The sequence below is a fragment of the Cervus canadensis genome, chromosome 25 (assembly GCF_019320065.1).
Source record: "Cervus canadensis isolate Bull #8, Minnesota chromosome 25, ASM1932006v1, whole genome shotgun sequence".
In the NCBI taxonomy this organism is placed as follows: Eukaryota; Metazoa; Chordata; class Mammalia; order Artiodactyla; family Cervidae; genus Cervus; species Cervus canadensis.
Genome location: NC_057410.1, coordinates 27,400,130 through 27,417,245, shown reverse-complemented (window position 1 = coordinate 27,417,245; position 17,116 = coordinate 27,400,130). Strand labels below are relative to the sequence as shown.

At 50.6% G+C, this 17,116-nt stretch overlaps 1 protein-coding gene and 1 non-coding gene across 2 annotated transcripts in view; one reads left to right on the top strand and one right to left on the bottom strand.

Moving 5' to 3' along the window:
• Nucleotides 1-16,623, top strand: part of GALNT6 (polypeptide N-acetylgalactosaminyltransferase 6) — a 36,102-nt gene extending 19,479 nt beyond the window's left edge. Inside the window, exons 5-12 of the mRNA XM_043446726.1 lie at nucleotides 3,907-4,056; nucleotides 5,085-5,319; nucleotides 8,717-8,834; nucleotides 10,612-10,812; nucleotides 11,348-11,479; nucleotides 12,089-12,190; nucleotides 13,722-13,874; nucleotides 14,974-16,623. Of these exons, the coding sequence (XP_043302661.1) occupies nucleotides 3,907-4,056; nucleotides 5,085-5,319; nucleotides 8,717-8,834; nucleotides 10,612-10,812; nucleotides 11,348-11,479; nucleotides 12,089-12,190; nucleotides 13,722-13,874; nucleotides 14,974-15,087 (1,205 nt within the window). The 3' untranslated portion in view covers nucleotides 15,088-16,623. The remainder of the gene's footprint in view (nucleotides 1-3,906; nucleotides 4,057-5,084; nucleotides 5,320-8,716; nucleotides 8,835-10,611; nucleotides 10,813-11,347; nucleotides 11,480-12,088; nucleotides 12,191-13,721; nucleotides 13,875-14,973) is intronic.
• TRNAG-CCC lies at nucleotides 2,638-2,710 on the bottom strand. The gene has a single exon. It is a non-coding gene; the product is annotated as a tRNA-Gly (tRNA).
• Nucleotides 16,624-17,116: the final 493 nt, after the last annotated feature.

Sequence of the window (17,116 nt, the reverse complement as noted above, 5' to 3'; positions counted from 1 at the left end):
AGCATGTGGGACCTTAGTTCCCTGACCAGGGGTTGAACCCATGACCCCTGCATTGGGAGATGGAGTCTTAACCACTGGACCACGAGGGAAGTCTCTGGATTCTTTTTTTTTTTTTTTTTTTTTTTAATTTTTATGGCTGTGCTGGGTCTTCATTGCTGCACAGACTTTTCTCTGGTTGTGGATAGTAGGAGGCTACACTCTGGTTGTGGTGCACAGGCTTCTCTCCTGCATTGGCAGGTGGTTTCTTTACCACTGAATCACCAGTGAAGTCTTGGAGTCACTTTTTTAAGTGAAATTTTAAACCATTATAGTGACATGATCTGATTCATGGCTTTAAGAGAGAATTCACTGTGGGTGCTGTGTCAAGAGGAGACTGGGGGCACTTCCTTGGTGGTCCAGTGGTTAAAACTGTGTGCTTCCACTGCAGGGGGCATGGATTCAATCCCTGATTGGGGAATTAAGATACCATATGCCTCACAGCATGACCAAAAAATAACAATAAAAACTGACGCCAAAAAAAAAAAAATCCATGATGAACAAAAAAATCAAAATTGAAAAAACGAAAAAAAAAAAAAGAGTAGATTGGGAAGGGGGGGTGTAGGATAGAGGTCGGGAGATAAGTTAAGACATTATTGCTGAGGTGCAATGGCGATGGAAAACTGGCCTTACTTGCTGATTGTGGGCAGTGGGAAGAGGGGGAGAGTTTAGCACAATTCCTAGGTTAGAGCAGCTGTTGGGATAATGGTACACAGGGGAGGCTAGGAGGGCAGTTGGGGAAGAAATCTGGGGTTCCATTTCAGGCGTGTTAGGTTTGTGGGGTTTTTTGTTTTGATTTGTTTAATTTATTTGGCCACGAGGCATGCAGGATCTTCCCCAACCAGGGATCAAACCCGTGCCCCCTTCAGTGGAAGCACGGAGTCTTAACTGCTGGACCGCCAGAGAAATCCAGTTTTGTGGTTTGTTAGACATCCAAGTGAAGATTTAAGGCCAGGGAAAAAGGCCCAGGGGCATCTGCATGTAGATGATGTTCCGCACAGGGGACTGAGTAAGACGTGTGTAGGGGAGGTCACAGGAGTCTTGTAGACTTTGATTGTGAGGAATGAACTTAAATGAGGAGGCTGTCACCTGGGGAACATAAGAGAGAATGGATGGGCCCGTCTGTCTCCATGCTCAGCTCTTCTGCACTCCGCTCTGGGGTGTCTGTCCAGTGGGTCCAAGGAGGGGCATTACTCAGGGGTGTTGTCTCACCCTCTTCAGAGGGCCTGAGGCTCAAGCTCAGAATTCCCAGGTCCCACCTAGCCACCGGGATTGGAGAAAGGGGTGGGAGAAGGGCTCTGTAGAGCTCAGGCGCCCCTGACATTCACGGCTCAGCGCGTGGCGGGCCCTTACCACAAAACCCACTTCCTCTGATGTTCTGTCTCTGGGTTCTCTCCATCACCATGAACTTCCTGTGAGCACAGTTATGTTCTCAGGGGAAACGTCAGCCACGCTGAGAAGGCAAGGCTCCCGCGCAGAGTTCTTCCCACCTTCCTGTTAGAGCCCACGCTGGGGACTGTGCTTTGAGGATGAGCCTAGGAGCTCTGAGCAGGCAGGACCCAGACCTGCCCCGCCCTGCCCGGGACAGTGGCTGGCACCTGGCAGCGTGTTCACACGTGTACCCTAAGTGAGTGCTGGGCTGAAGCTGCCAAGTGAGGCTAATTTTGACTCATAAACCCCAGGGACAATACTCCCTATTTCATAGCATTTTAATCTTCACGTGGGTGCTCAGTCGCTCAGTCATGTTGGACTCTTGGTGACCCCATGGACTGTAGCCCAGCAGGCTTCTCTGTCCATGGGGATTCTCCAGGCAAGAATACTGGAGTGAGTTCTCATTTCCTTCTCCAGGGGATCTTCCCAACCCAGGGGTCAAACCTGTGTCTCCTGGGGCTCCTGCGTTGGCAGGCGAATCCTTTACCACTGAGCTCCATGGGAAGCTCTTTAATTTTCACAGAGAAGATTAAATAAGAAAGTCAGCATGGAAGCACCTAGTCCCATGACTGGCATGTAGTAGGTGCTCCAGTATTTGAACACAATGTGTGTGTGTGTGTGCGTGTTTCAAAGTAGAGAGACGGGCTTCCCAGGTGGTCCAGTGGTTAAGACTTCATGCTTCCACTGCCGAGGACCCTGGTTCAGTCCCTGGTCAGAGAACCAAGATCCCACATGCCAAAACTAAGAAGTAGAGAGGGAGAGATCAATTGCACCTGCACAAAAACAGCCCCCAGTTTGTATGATACGACGGTGGGAGCAAGGCCTAAGCACTGGGCTGACCCCACACCCCTCAAGAGAGAAAGGACACAGTCAGTTTTCACTCCTGCCCCACCCCACCACTTCTGAAACCACAGGCCATCCGTTCTGCACAGTGGGGAACACAGCAGCAGCACAGATAAACCAAAACAGCAGTTAATGAATCATCACTACCATTTGGACTATGTTCCAAGATGGATTGCTTCAGAATAGGGTTATTTTTTAAAACTATGTATATATTTAAAATCTTGAGTAAGTGTATTTTATTTTATTTATTATTACTTGTTTAGTTGGCTGCACGGGGTCTTAGTCGTGGCACACAAGATCAATCTTCTTGCGGCATGTGGGGTCTAGTTCCCTAACCAGAAATTGAACCTGGGCTCCCTGCATTGGGAGTGCAGAGTCTTAGCCACTGGACCACCAAGGAAGTCCCTAAGGCTATTTTTAATGCTCTGAGGGTTTCTGACTGATTAACAAGGGTCCTGAAGTGAGCCCTCTCTCAGAATGAACTGGAGATCTCATCAGATACCCCGCCCTTCAAAGAGCTTTCCATACCCCCTCTCCAATTTGGGCGTTGGCCCCTCCTGCAGTCTCCCCCAGCCCTGCGTCACCTCTGGCGTTCCTTCATCACCTACCCTGCCGTCACCCGCTCCCTGGGCAGACAGGCTCACTGCTGTGCCTGGCTATGCAGGCACTGGATACCTGGGTTTTAAATTTAATTTCAAAACTGTTCTGCATCATTTCATCTTCCTAAAGAATCCCACGTGCAGAGGAGGTAATAAAGAGGATTAGAGTAAGACATCTTGCTGCTGCCCCAGAAGCCAGAATTGAACACTTGTGTGTGCTCCACCTGTCAGACTTGCTCTGAAGAGCCTGGGAGACAGGGACTCAGACATAGAGAAATGACTGCCAAACCCCGGGTGTGGAAAGGAGGGGAGGCCTGAGACACAGCTCTGAAAATCAGGAGCTGAGAGAGAGTTGAGGCCAAAAGAGGCAGCTGAGAGCCGTCATCAGAAGTTTATATTTGATTTGAAACCAAAGAAACACAGCTCTGAGGTCCTGTCTCCGACATCAGAGAAGTCGCCCCGATACACAGACACAAGGTGGGCGCTGCGGAGCCAGTGGAGTGTCCTGGCAAGATGGCCATGGGCTGTGGGGACCTCCTCCATGCCCCCCACCCCCACCTTGGGCTTCGGTGAAGTTGCTCGGCACAGTAGGTGCGAGAGAGGGCTAAAATGCAGGCATGCTGGAGGCCTGAGAGTGCCCGGACTTGGTGCCCATAGGAGATTATGTGTGCTTCCCTTGTAGCTCAGTAAAGAATCTGCCTGCAGTGCAGGAGACTCGGTTCAATTCCTGGGTCGAGAAGATCCCCTGGAGGAGAGTATGGCAACCCACTCCAGTATTCTTGCCTGGAGAATCCCATGGACAGAGGAGCCTGGCGGGCTACAGTCCATGGTGTTGCAAGAGTTCGACATGACTTAGCGACTAAACCACCACCAAGTCGCTTCTGTTGTGTCTGTGCGACCCTGTGGGTTGTGCTACCCGTGCCACCTGGGAAGTGCAATGGGAAATTTGGTTTGTGACAAAGTGTTGAGCGGGTGGCAATGACCCTGTGTCTTCCAGAGTACTTGAAGGAGCCCCTGGAGCAGTACGTGAAGCAGCTGCAGGTGGTGCGGGTGGTGAGGCAGCAGGAGCGGAAGGGGCTGATCACCGCCCGGCTGCTGGGAGCCAGTGTGGCCCAGGCGGAGGTGCTCACCTTCCTGGATGCCCACTGTGAGTAAAGGGGGCCGGTCTGGCTCTGCCCCACCTTCCCTCCCTGGCAGAAGGAAAAGCTGGGACCCCCGCATCACCCAGGCCTCTGCCTGCTCTGCTGTCCCAGGAGCGAAGCAGGCTTGGGACTCCCCCAGATTCTTCTACCCCTTTCTCACCCTATTCCCTAGGATGGTTATCAGGAGGCACGCACAGCCCTATAACCACTGGGGACCCCACAGTTGCTGGGAGTATGTTCTAGAGCCTAGACACTCCTCTCCCCGCTCTCCCGATCTGTACCTCATTCTGAGCTCAGCCCCTCCGACTGGCTCCTATTACCTCTGGGCGCTGTTCGGTGTGGCCCTTTCCACATGGAGCCAGGAAGCCCTGCTTCTTGCCCCCAAACAGCACACTTCCCTTGCTGTTGTCAGGGGGAAAAAAGTGTTCCCTGAAAGCAGTGATACATATTCTGAGAAGCTGTAGACTTGGAGTCAGAACACCTGGATTTGCGTTCTGACCCTGCCACTAACTGAGCCTCAGTCTTCTCCTTTATCAAGTGGGATAAGGATGCCAGCCATACACACCAACAAAATCATCACTCCAGGGGCCAAATCATCTCTGTGGTTCATCAGAAATCCCCAAGGGGTGATTATTCTGCAGCTAGAGCTGAAGCATGAGGTGCAGAGACCCCGGGGAGAAGGGCACCCTGCATGAGACCCACACTCAGGTGGGGAGAGTCAACTGAGTGGCTAGCCTGCATTCCCTGAAGGCAGCCCTCTACGGCCTCCCTGTGCCTTTGGAGCCTCCGTGTTATTCCCCTGATACCTCTATTATCTCCTCCAAAGCCATTTCCACCTCTCTGGGAGGAGGGGCAGGTGTAGGTGGGTCCTGGGAGGTCTCTGTCCACTCTCGGTGACTGTGGAGCTTGCACGTGTTTCCCTGCCTGCAACTGGGGAGCAGGCACTTGTCCTCCTGGGGCTCCCCACTGGCCGGAGGGTGCAGGCTGGCTGGGGGCAGGACCCTGACTGCTGTCTCCTGGCCCTGGCCTGCAGGTGAGTGCTTCCATGGCTGGCTGGAGCCCCTCCTGGCTCGCATCGCCGAGGACGAGACAGTGGTGGTGAGCCCAAACATCGTCACCATTGACCTGAACACTTTTGAGTTTTCCAAGCCCATCCAGAGGGGCCGAGTCCAGAGTCGGGGCAACTTTGACTGGAGCCTGACCTTCGGCTGGGAGGCTTTACCTGCACGAGAGAAGCAGAGGCGCAAGGATGAGACCTACCCCATCAAGTAAGTATCGCAGGCTTGTGGGCCCCCAGCCTGGCCTCTGCAGTCACAGGGACCTGGGCCATCGCAGGTCAGCATTTATTGGGTGTTGTGTGAAGAGCTTAGCATATTTAATCATCATTCCCTTGAGGTAGGTACTATGATTAGCCTGTTTTGCAGATGAGAACGCTGAGGTTCCTGGTCGTTAACAGTTGGCCCCAGACTATGCCACCCTGGAAACTGGGGGAGCAAGAGAGCCCATCCCACCAGTTTGGCCACAAGCCTGTCCCCCCACCATGGTGCTGTCCTGCCTGGTGCCATAACAGTTGGCTCTCACTCTCCTTCTTCCTTGTGCCAGGCCCAGGGTTCAGGGCCTTCTGTACTTTGTCTCGTTAATTCTTCCCTTCAGGTAGAAAGGACATGATGGCTGCTTGCAGAGAGATAGAGGTAGAGACCATTGTAAAACAGCCATTATAATGAGAGGGGGTGATGTGTGCAGCCAAGTGGCCATCTTTGAAAAGACTGAGAACGTCTTAAAGAAAGATAGATGAATGTTTTGCAATTGGCAATGTGTTGCAGTTGTCCTGAACTTTTTCAGGAAAGGACCAGATAGCAGGTATTTTAGATTTTGCCAGCTAGGGCTTCTCAGGTGGCACAGTGGTAAAGAAACTGCCAAGTAGGAAATGGCAACCTACTCCAATATTCTTACCTGGAAAATCCCATGGAGAGAAGAGCCTGGCGGGCTGCAGTCTGTGGGGCTGCAAAGAGTTGGACACAACTGAGCACCCACACACATACATACATGCAGCTACCAAAAAAAAAATCTTTTCAAAATGTAAAAACTATTCTGTGCCAGAACCTTAGAAACAGGCCAGCTTTGACCCTCAGGCCACAGTCTGCCAACCCCTGAGCTAGAAGGCAGGTGCTTGAAAGTTTATCCATTGTTTGATGCCCAGCTGGCTTTGCCTTCTCCCAACACACCCACCCTACTCCTCTCTCTCAGACTGTGGGTGCGATTAGAGATTACAGACATCTCAATCAGACTGAGGAGTGACTTTTAGAGTATCCATTGCTTCTGGATTATCTGTACCACTGTTTTTCTATACTGGCCAGGAAACTGAAGGGTCAACCAAACATATACCAGGGGTTGGGGGGGGGGGAGTAAGAGTTTGGGGATATAGTGAGCAGAGTTGGGAAGGAAGGCTTTCTCCCCTTCCATGTCCCCAGATCCTAAGAAATGCCACCCAGAGCCTCAGCAGAGAGGCTGCAGGAAGGAATCCCATGGATCTAAAACAGCCTGCTGCTCTGTCTCCTTTGGAAGGAAGAGAAGCAGCAGCAGAAGGGGCAGAAAGGAAAGGAGAAGAGAGGAGAGAGAGAGAGAAGAAATTGGAACTCCCTATTGACTCTCTGCTTGATTCATAGATGTCTTTTGTTTGGGATGTATAGCAACAAAGCCCCCTCCCCCCAAGCTGGGGGCCAGGCACACAGTGGCACAGTCAGGGACAGGGCACCTGGCCCCCACCCATCACTGACATCCCCTGCTCCGATGTCCAAGGACCATACAGCTGGAAGACAAAGCTCCAGTGTTTGAGGAATGAGTCTGCTCCCTGGTCCGAATGCCCTGGTGGTGTGCTTGCTTGCCTCCAGCACTTTGCCTGGTACCCGCCAGGAGACCTGCAGGTAGCACCCTCTCTTCCTCCACTCCCAAAGTTAACAGGAGACTAAGAGGAGAGGTGAGGACCCAGGGGACCCCAGGAAGCAGGCCAGGAAATACAGAGAGTTTCCAGAGGTTGCCTATTGATTGTGAGTCTCTAGTGATGTTCCCCGTGTAGTTTATCCTCAGAGATAATTTGTCAGTGGCTTCTTAGTCAGAGGGACCTCCCAAAGCCAAGAGACAGAGACTTCCCTGGTGGTCCAGTGGTTAAGATTCTGAGCTTCCAATGCAGGGACCTGGGTTTGATCCCTGGTCGGGGAACTAGCTCCCATATGCCGCACTAAAGATCCTGCGTGCTGCAACTAAGACCTGGTGCAGCCTAAATTAAGTAAATAAATATTAAAAAGAAAAAAGCCAAGAGACAGGCTTAGGTCCAGGAGACCCTCAAGAAGCAGATGGTTAGTTCCAAAATGCTCATCTAGGGTCCTAGGACTCTCTGAGCCTTCCTTGGCCTTACTTGGACTGGCTTAAAACCCCTAGGAGAAGTCAAAGCCAGGGACAAAAGCCTGCCTGAGCTTGAGGGTTTCCCAACCGAAATTCCTTCCAGAAGGTGGCACATGAGCCAACCTCAGGGCAACGAGAACAGCGGTAGGGTAACACCAACTTCAGGCTCCTGTGTGGTTGCCTTGACTAGTCAGCCAGTGAATGCCGATTGAGGCCCTGCTGTGTCTGAAACTCCTTGGCTGGTCCTGGGCTTACAGAGAAGGTTTCTGCTTGGCTGTGCCACATGGAGCTGCCCACTGAGGGCAGCAAAGCCCCATCCGAGCCAGCCTGGCCTGGCACAGAGACCAACAGTGAGTGACACGTGTGCACTCCTGTCTCCCCAGCTCCCACCCCTTAGCTCAGCCCCTGTTGTGAGCAATGTGATATCTAAGTTCTTGAGGTTTTGTCAGTTTATCTAAATGTGGGTCCGTGCCTCCCTGCCTTTGTCTGAAAGCCAGAATCTTTTTGTAATCTCCAAATGCTCCCTTTAGTCCAAATTGAGTTTAATTTCACCTCACTCCCTACCCTGTTTCCGGGAGCACCTATGTCCAAAACCGGTTTCACACAGCTTCTGATGACTGAGTATCTACTATGCTTTATGAGCTTTGCTGCCAAAAAGCAAAAGATGGTGGCTTTTCTCTCAGCTACTACCCTGAGTACTCAGAGGAAAAGATCTGTCTCTTTACTCTGTATGACTAATACATAACACAACCCCAGGTAGCCCATGTGTAATATATCCAGTTGAATGAGTAAACAAGTGCCTTTTATTATTATTATTTATTTATTTACTGTTGGCTGTGCTGGGTCTTCATTGTTGTGTGGCGGCTTCTCATGGTGGTGGCTTGTCTTGTTGCAAACAACAGGCTCTAGGCACGCCAGCTGTCCGAGGCCTGTGGAATCTTCCCAGACCAGGGATCGATCCCGTGTCCCCGACATTGCAAGGCAGATTCTTAACCCCTGGACTACCAGGGAAGTCCATGAGTACCTTTTAGAAGACAGTCATGATCTTTACATCTCTCTTGGACCTGATCCTAGAAGGCAAAGAATAAAAGCTCAATAAACATTTGCTAAGTGAATGAGTTAGTGGCTGCACGTTCCAGACGAGAAGAAAGGAGGAGGGAGGGAGTCTTAGAAGCATCTGCAGTGAGTCCGCCCCTTTCCACGCTGGGCTCTGACCCCGCTTCCCCCCAGGAGATGCACATGCTTTTCCCTTTGTCTCTCCAGGTCCCCGACGTTTGCTGGTGGCCTCTTCTCTATCTCCAAGTCCTACTTTGAGCACATCGGTACCTATGATAATCAGATGGAGATCTGGGGAGGGGAGAACGTGGAAATGTCCTTCCGGGTGAGAGCGAAGAGGGCTTCGTGGGGGAACCACAACATCCCGGGGTACGGATGACCTGAGACCCTGTCTTTTAGGCAGCAGCAGGGTTGGCATATCTGGAGCTGAACTTGGAAGGGTGGCTCTTCCCCATCATGACACCACCTTTCCTCCGCCCCCCCACCCCTGTCCATGGCAGTAAGGTCATGGGACTCAGATTGGACATATGGCAACAGATGACTGGGCAGAACCCCTAAGAGGGAAGGGGTAGTGGGGTAACAGGGACCGGACATCTGGGACTGGTGACATCTTTCATGATGTCTCTGGGAACAGAATTAGGGTGAAGGTGGGACAGTTCAGTAAGCAGTCACTATCCTCTCTGGAAAAACCAGGCTTCACTTTCCAGATCAGAGGACACATGCCTTGGTAGCCTTTGGAGTTACTCTCCCCTATGCTCAGCATGCTCTTCATAACTGTAAGAGAAGATGATGGCCCAAATTCTGGTGGACCCCGGAACTCTGAGGGATTCCAGGAATAAAGCAAATCAGGATTAGGTTGGCAAGAAAGGCTTCCTTGTGGTGAAATCAACACAAATCTCTGTCCAGGGGAAAGTAGTTAACAAGGAAATGAGCTTGCTTATGAAGTCATTTGGATGGGATTGTCGACTCAATGGACATGAGTTTGAGCAAACTATGGGAGATAGTGAAGGACAGGGAAGCTGGGCATGCTGCAGTCCATGGGGTTGCAGAGAGTCGGACACGACTGAGTGACTAACAACAACAGTGAAGTCACTTATCACAATGCCTGGCATGTATAAGCACGTCATTGATATCATTGCTGTTACTATGGCTATGATTATGCATTTCTGTTGCTGCTGTCTGAATAGCACTGAAACATGTATATTATCATATGTGAAACAGATCACCAGTCCAGGTTGGATGTATGAGACAGGGTGCTTGGGGCTGGTGCACTGGGATGACCCAGAGGGATGGGATGGGGAAGGAGGTGGGGGGGGAGGTTCAGGATGGGGAACACCTGAAAACCCATGACTGATTCATGTCAATGTATGCCAAAACCACTACAATATTGTAAAGTAATTAGCCTCTACTTAAAGAAAGAAAAATCAAATGAATAACAACATACCTCCCAATCTAAAACCTAAAAAAGAAGACGCAAGTGGAAGGGGTGTCCTAAACCAGCCCTCTGACAGAGAACAGTCACCAACTTAGCACCATAATTCCCAGGGTTCTGATTCTGGGCTAGTTCATGAGCCTCTGACCTCTGTTCAGTCTTTCTGTAAGGAGGCTACTGTACTAAAGGTCAGGTGATTGCCATAAACCACCTAATGGTGGCTTTTAATTAGTGAATTGATGCTTTGATTGGGTCACAAGTCCATCTCCATTTGAAGGAACTTGAGTTCCTGAGTTTCCAGTAACACTTGAGTAAGCTGATAAAATCACCTTTCTGGGTCAAAAAGCCAGGTGGCGCCAGAGCTCAGAGTAGGTAGATGGATGTAAACTTGGTCATCTGTCTCTTCTCCAAAGTGGGCCCTGGTAACCCTCAGGACCCCGCAAATTTCCGCTTGCTTAAATCCAAAGTGAACCATATCAGAGAGCCAGGGATTGTGTAGTTACGGCCTGTGAAGAGGCCTAGTCAGTGTCTCTTTTTTCTGGAGGAGAGAGGGGTATTTCCCTGATTTCGTGGACCTGGGGTTTGGCACCCTGGGAATGGAACAGAGTTGCTTGGGGTGGGTTGTCCCACCCACCCGCTGAAAACCCCACCCCGTCTCATCTTACGGCAGGTGTGGCAGTGCGGCGGCCAGCTGGAGATTATCCCCTGCTCTGTGGTCGGCCACGTGTTCCGTACCAAGAGCCCCCACACCTTCCCCAAGGGCATCAATGTCATTGCTCGCAACCAAGTGCGCCTGGCTGAGGTCTGGATGGATGGCTACAAGGAGATTTTCTACAGGAGAAATCTGCAGGCAGCACAGATGGCCCGAGAGGTGAGAGGGGAGGATGCTCAGGAGATGTTCGGATGAAGAGAAGGGCATAATCACAGACCCTGATCCAGGGCTTCATGATGATGGAGGCCCACTCAGCTCCGCCACCCGGTGCCTTTACCCCTCAGGCCTTGGGAGCTAGAGCCCAGGCTCTATTTTGGAGGCTAGAGAATGAGGAAGGGCAGCCTTTGTTGTCCCTGCCTGGAGAGCCCCAGCATCTTTTAGAAGGGGAGGGAGACAAGATTTGGAGGAAGAACCTCTTACAGGAAGAATGGCTTTGCTCTGAGAACCCAGGAATTGAAGACTGGAGGAAAACTGAGAGTTCACAGGAGTTGGGGGGTGCTATGGGTGGGGATCCCAAAGCCAGGGCAGGGGGTTTGGGGTTAGACGTGGAGCCGACAGGAACCCCAACTGATTGGGAATGAGCATGAGACCCATTCTGGGAGAAAGTGGTCCCAGAAACCCTAGGCTACATCTGCCCAGACAGGAAGGTCAAGCCTGGTGAAACTGACCCTTTGGGGGCTGCCTTAATTGACAGAAATCCTTTGGTGACATTTCGGAACGACTGCAGCTGAGGGAACGACTAAACTGTCGCAACTTTTCCTGGTTCCTGGACAACATTTACCCGGAGATGTTTGTCCCTGACCTGAAGCCCACCTTCTTTGGAGCTGTGAGTCTTGACAACAAATATGCCTACCCATCATCCCAGAAGCCCCAGGAGAAGTTTCAGGACCACTGAGCCCATAGCTGGATGAGAAATAATCGATTTTTACTCTCCACACTCATTTATCCAGGAGGGTGACCTGGAGGCCACCCGGGCTTCTGGAGCTAGCTAAAATTTTCTTAAGGAGGAAACAGCCTGTAAGCAGTGGTTCTCAAACACTCACTTGCATTGTCACCAGAAACGCTTTTTAACACACTGTGTGTTGATTCAGGAGGACTGGGATGGGGCCTGACAATTTGCATTTCTAACCAGCCCTCAGGCAATGCTGAGGGTCTGGGGATCACACTTTGAGAACCACTGCTCAGAAGGACATTCCCACAGGCTGAGGGCTTCTCCCAGAGACCTGACTGGTTGCCCACCCTGCCCTTGCCCAGTCCCTGGGTTCTGCACCTCATTTGCCGTTCACTCCAAGCATCTGGATTAATGAGTGGGGGAGGAAGGTCAGAGAGGGGGAATGCAGCCATGCAGATTTATTCCAGATGGACCCTACACCACAAACCAAAAAACCCCCTCACTGTGCTCCCCTGGGTCCCCTTTCTGCTCACCATCCTGCAGCTCAAGAACCTCGGCGTGGATCACTGCCTGGACGTGGGAGAGAACAACAACGGGGGAAAGCCCCTCATCCTGTATGCCTGCCACGGCCTCGGCGGCAATCAGGTACACAGCCCAGCCCCTGACTGGCCTGTCTCCTGGGGCATCTCCTGTATGCACACACCCCCTTTCTCCACACAGAATAGCCCTTTCCTGAGGACAAGGGTGGGAGAGATCCAGAAAGAGAAGGAGGTACCAGTCCTTCCCTCAGGAAGCCCCCAGTCTGAGGGGAAACACATGATACAGACAGATAAGGTCCTAAGTGTGGATCAAGGGCACCCAGAGAGGAGAGGGCAGCAGTGCTGGCTGGTAGAGTGGGGCTGGGAGGGGAGGATTGTTTATCACAGGAAGCATGCTGGAGGATGTGAGCTGCTGAGTGATGTTTTAGGGTGACTGTGAAAAATTTTTGAGCCCTTTCCCTCACCTACACTCAACTTTTTTGTGTGTGTGTGCTATTTCCAGGAGGCCCATTTATTATATTTTTTAAGTGACGAACTTGTGACTTGACTTTTGAGATTTATTTATTTTTGGCTATTCTGGGTCTTCATGGCTGCACAGAGTCTTTCTCTAGTTACAGTGCTGGGGCTTCTCATTTCAGTGGCTTCTCTTAGTGCAGAGCACAGGCTCTAGAGGCTTCAACAGTTGTGACACATGGGCTCAATAATTGTGACTCATGGGCTCTAGAATGCAGGCTCAGGAGTTATGGCACAGGGGCTTAGTGTCCCAAGGCATATGGGATCTTTCCAGATCAAAGATTGAACCGGTGTCCCCTGCATTGCAAAGTGTATTCTTAATCACTGGACCACCAGGGAAGCCCTTACATTCAACTATCTTCAATGCCTCTCCTGCCCAGAAGCTACCACTCTGATCCTACCACCCATCAGTGACCCCAAAACAACTCCCTACTGACATCTCACAGTTACCTGCATCCACTGTAAGGGCCCATTTCCCCCTGTGCTACAATGTCCAGCTCTTTTCCTGAGGAATAACTAGTAACCTCACTGGCTCCAGTTCCTCGATCTACCTTGAGTGCCCAGTGTTTGATAAGTAAGAGGCACTTGAAGCAGAGCTGAAGGAAGGAAAAAGTGGCAGGGGACACTGAACAGGATGCCAACATATGCAAGTGAAGACAAAGTCATTCTGAAGCCATTGCCTGTACCACTGGCCTGCACAGTGATTTTAGGTGGTATAGTGGTGAACATTTTTTCTATAGTAACCTATTAACAAAAAAAGAACCAGCATATCAAACACATGATTTCATAGATAACACTTTAAATGAGGCAAAGTTAATTTTTTTTTACTCTTTTTTTTTTTTTGGTCGAGCCTTGTGGCTTGCAAGATCTTAGTTCTCTGACCAGGGATCGAACCCATACCCTCTGCAGTGGAAGTTCCCTGGACTGCCAGGGAATTCCCTAAGTTAAATTTTTACCTAAAGAAAAAATATTTAGTAACTATTATCTATTATTCCAGTATAACCCAGATACGGTGGCACATGAATTACTGAAATCTTGGCACCCACTCCCTTCCTCCCCAAGAGGTCATCTGTGATTGGTATCTCGGGCTGTTGGCTTGAACCTTCTCTTGTCTTCCGTTCTAGTACTTTGAGTACACAACCCAGAGAGACCTTCGCCACAACATCGCAAAGCAGCTGTGTCTACATGCCAGTGCTGGCACTCTGGGCCTTAGGAGCTGCCACTTCACTGGCAAGAATAGCCAAGTGCCCAAGGATGAGGAATGGGAATTCACCCAGGTGAGTCAGCTGTCCCAAAAGCTCAGAATCAAGAACCTGAGGCCACAACTGCGCCCTCCCTTCCTTCTGCATCTTCTTCCTGAGATACTATGGGATGGATCCAGACAATGTAGAAAGTATGAAGAATGTGAGCTTGGTCACAGGCAGGGTTCACGGGACTTAAGTAATGTTTGGTGATGGCTGATTCTGATTGATATAAAGATGGCGGTGGGGTTATGGTCTAGGGCCAGTTCTGTCATAGTTCAAGTATTTTTAGGCTGATCCCCAGGAGATGAAGTTGAAGAGTCACTCATGGTTACCACCTGGCCTCTGTGTGCCAACCACAAGGCTGTACACTCATGTACTTTGGTTTGGTTAACCTTCCAGAGGCTCTTCCCAAGTAGGTGGTGTCCCCATGACTAGAGATGGGCCAGCAGCAGCTCAGCAAGTTTGTGTCTGGCCCAAGATCCTTTGCTAGTAAATGGTAGACCCGGGGTTCAGACCTAGATAAGTCTGACTCAAAAGCACGGGTTCTTTCCGTTACACTGCCCTGCCTGGGATGAATGATGTAACTTCTACTGGATCGGGCTCAAACTAGCAGCCTCCAATGAGCCCCCACACCCACTCCACCCCAGTCCCTAGTCCTGGGCTTAGGAAAAGGGGGGCCTAACCTTGGGGCTACAGGGAAGGGAGTAGTCTGAATATGATCAAAGGCAGAAAGTGCGGGTAGACTGCAGTGGCCCAGGTCTTTGAGATTGGCCATCTGGAGGCAGTTTGCATTTTCATTTCATCCTGAAAGCATTTGTCAGTTAACCCATGGTCCTCCCTTCCTGTGTTGCAGTTAGTCATGCTAAAGCTGGAGGTGGGGAAAAAAATAAATAAATAAAGCTGGAGGTGGGGAATTGGCACCTGGCATAGGAATGCCAATTCCTGTGGAAACTCAGGAATGCATCCCATCAGAGTTTCTGGCATCCAAGGAAAGGAATGTGGAAGTATCCCCCCTGTGCCTTGCTGGATTTCCCTTCCCTTTTGTTTATTGTCCTCATCTCATTCACCCTAGTAGTACTGTCAGAAGTCTGAGGCCTAAGTTGACCCTTTGTTTTGCTGTGTCATCTTTTAGGATCAACTCATCAGGAACTCAGGATCTGGTACTTGCCTGGCATCCAAAGACAAAAAGCCAGTCATGGCCAACTGCGACCCCAGTGATCCCCACCAGCGCTGGCTCTTCATTTAACCCCCTGTGGGAGTTCCCACATGCTTCTCAGGAAACAGAATCTGGGGGAAACCTGATGTTTGAGAACCTGACCAGCAGCTTCCCTGTCAGCCTTAAAGATGGATTTCAAACCCAGTGGAAGTCAAGGCAGAACCTTCCTACTCCTTGCAGCAACATTGGGCCCGTTTTCTTTCCTCCACATGGGTGGACAAGACCATTAGAACACATAAGATGGGGCCTAGAGCTTTCCTTCTGTCCTAGAAACAGACCTCCAAAGCAGAGGAGGCAGCTGGGAAAGGACCCAGGGCAGCAATGATGAATTCAAGGAAAGTGCCTCTGCAGCCACGTCCTGGATCCCTGGTCATCTAGGACATCTGCAACTTCCAGTGAACTATAGAGTCTATCAGAGGAACTGGAGGTCTAAGTCTCCCTTGCTGTTATTACCTGAAGCACCTTGACAGTGCTTGACAGGTACACAACAATACTGTGAGAAAGACAGGAATCACTGTGCCCATTTTATAGACAAGAAAACTGAGGCAGAGAGAAGTAAAGGAGCTGGTCTGTATTCCACAGCTGGTACGTGGCTGGAGCTGAAACTGAGGCTCAAATTTGAACCTGGAACCCAGGCTCCTCCCACCACACCACGAGAACACTAAGCAACTAGCCACCAACTCTCCATTCTCTTTTCACTCCAGTCTGATCCTTTCTGGCTGACTGGTCTCCATAAAGCCTAGAACTGTGGGGCCAGGTAACCATGAGGGAGACCACATTTGGGAATCCTGTGATGTTCATTTTGAAAGAAACCTTGTGGAGCTAGCTAGTGATTTCTCAGGTTTACGTCCCAGAGCCTTCTTTCAATGCTCCTTGTATAATGTAGTTCCAAAGCAAATTAGCCATGGATGAAAACGAAGGTGGGATGAGGGCAGTGCCCACCAGGCCCTGATTTTCCAAAGGTCTGCAAGGACAATTTGAAAATCCTTGTTTTAATCCAACCCTATCATTTTCATATTATGAAACCAAAGCCAGATAAGAGAAGTTACTTGCCCTAGGCCACCCAAGGAGGTATTGGCAGCCCAGAGGCTAGGACCCAGATAAGGCTAACAAGACCCCTGGGAAGTCTGAGGAAGCAGGGCTCACGGGTGGCCTGGAGCATGACTGTGTGACTGGCCTGGTCTGCTGTTCTCGCGTGAACTCCCCACATGGAGCAGACCTGCTGTGCACGTCAGCTCTTCTCCAAGCAAGTTGGACCCCACCACTCATGGCTGCTTTGCCTGAAGTGGAGAACCCCAGCTGCCGGGAGGAGGACTCATTGCTTCCAGGAGTGATTCCTACTTTGAGTAGTGGACTGTCATCTTGGGCATCACCACATGAGGGCACCATGGGACCACAGCTGCCTCTCCTTGCCACTCAGGACATCTCCTAGGTCCCGTGGGGTAGCCCAGCCAAAGAGAAAGAAGAGTGGCCAGCAGCGGGGAAAGGGAAAAGTTCTTTCCCAGCAAGAGAAGAGAATGGCACATAGATCCCAGTGGAAATAAAGGTTTTATGGCATGGGTAAAGAAGGTTGGCATTGGGTTCCTCTTCTCCTGGCTTGTCCCTTAGCTGATCTGTTTGGAGGATCCACTGCTTCCAGTTGTGAAGAATCACACACATCTGAAAAGTTCTCTTGCAGCCACTGTCTCTTATCTCTAGATATCCTCCAGCTTTCAGTCTGGCCCTACACAACTGTGTCAAGCACGGGCAGACCTGAGGAGATATGAGGCTCTTCCCCCTGTGGAACTCCCGCTCGAGCTGGGAAAAAAGCTTGTGAACAAGTCATACCAAAACTAGAGATTTTCAGAGCTGGACTAGGTGAGTTAGAACAGTTCCTTTCATTTAGGGAAATCAAGGAAGCCTCACAAAGAGGGTGACATTTGACCTTAGACCTCAAAGGATGAATCCTCAGGTAGGAAGAGCTCAGTAAGGAAAGATGTCATGTGTCAGAAAAGTCACAGAGGGACGGCAGTACAAGTGGACGTGGGAGCTGGGAAGCCCTCAGGGTGAGGTTGCAGTG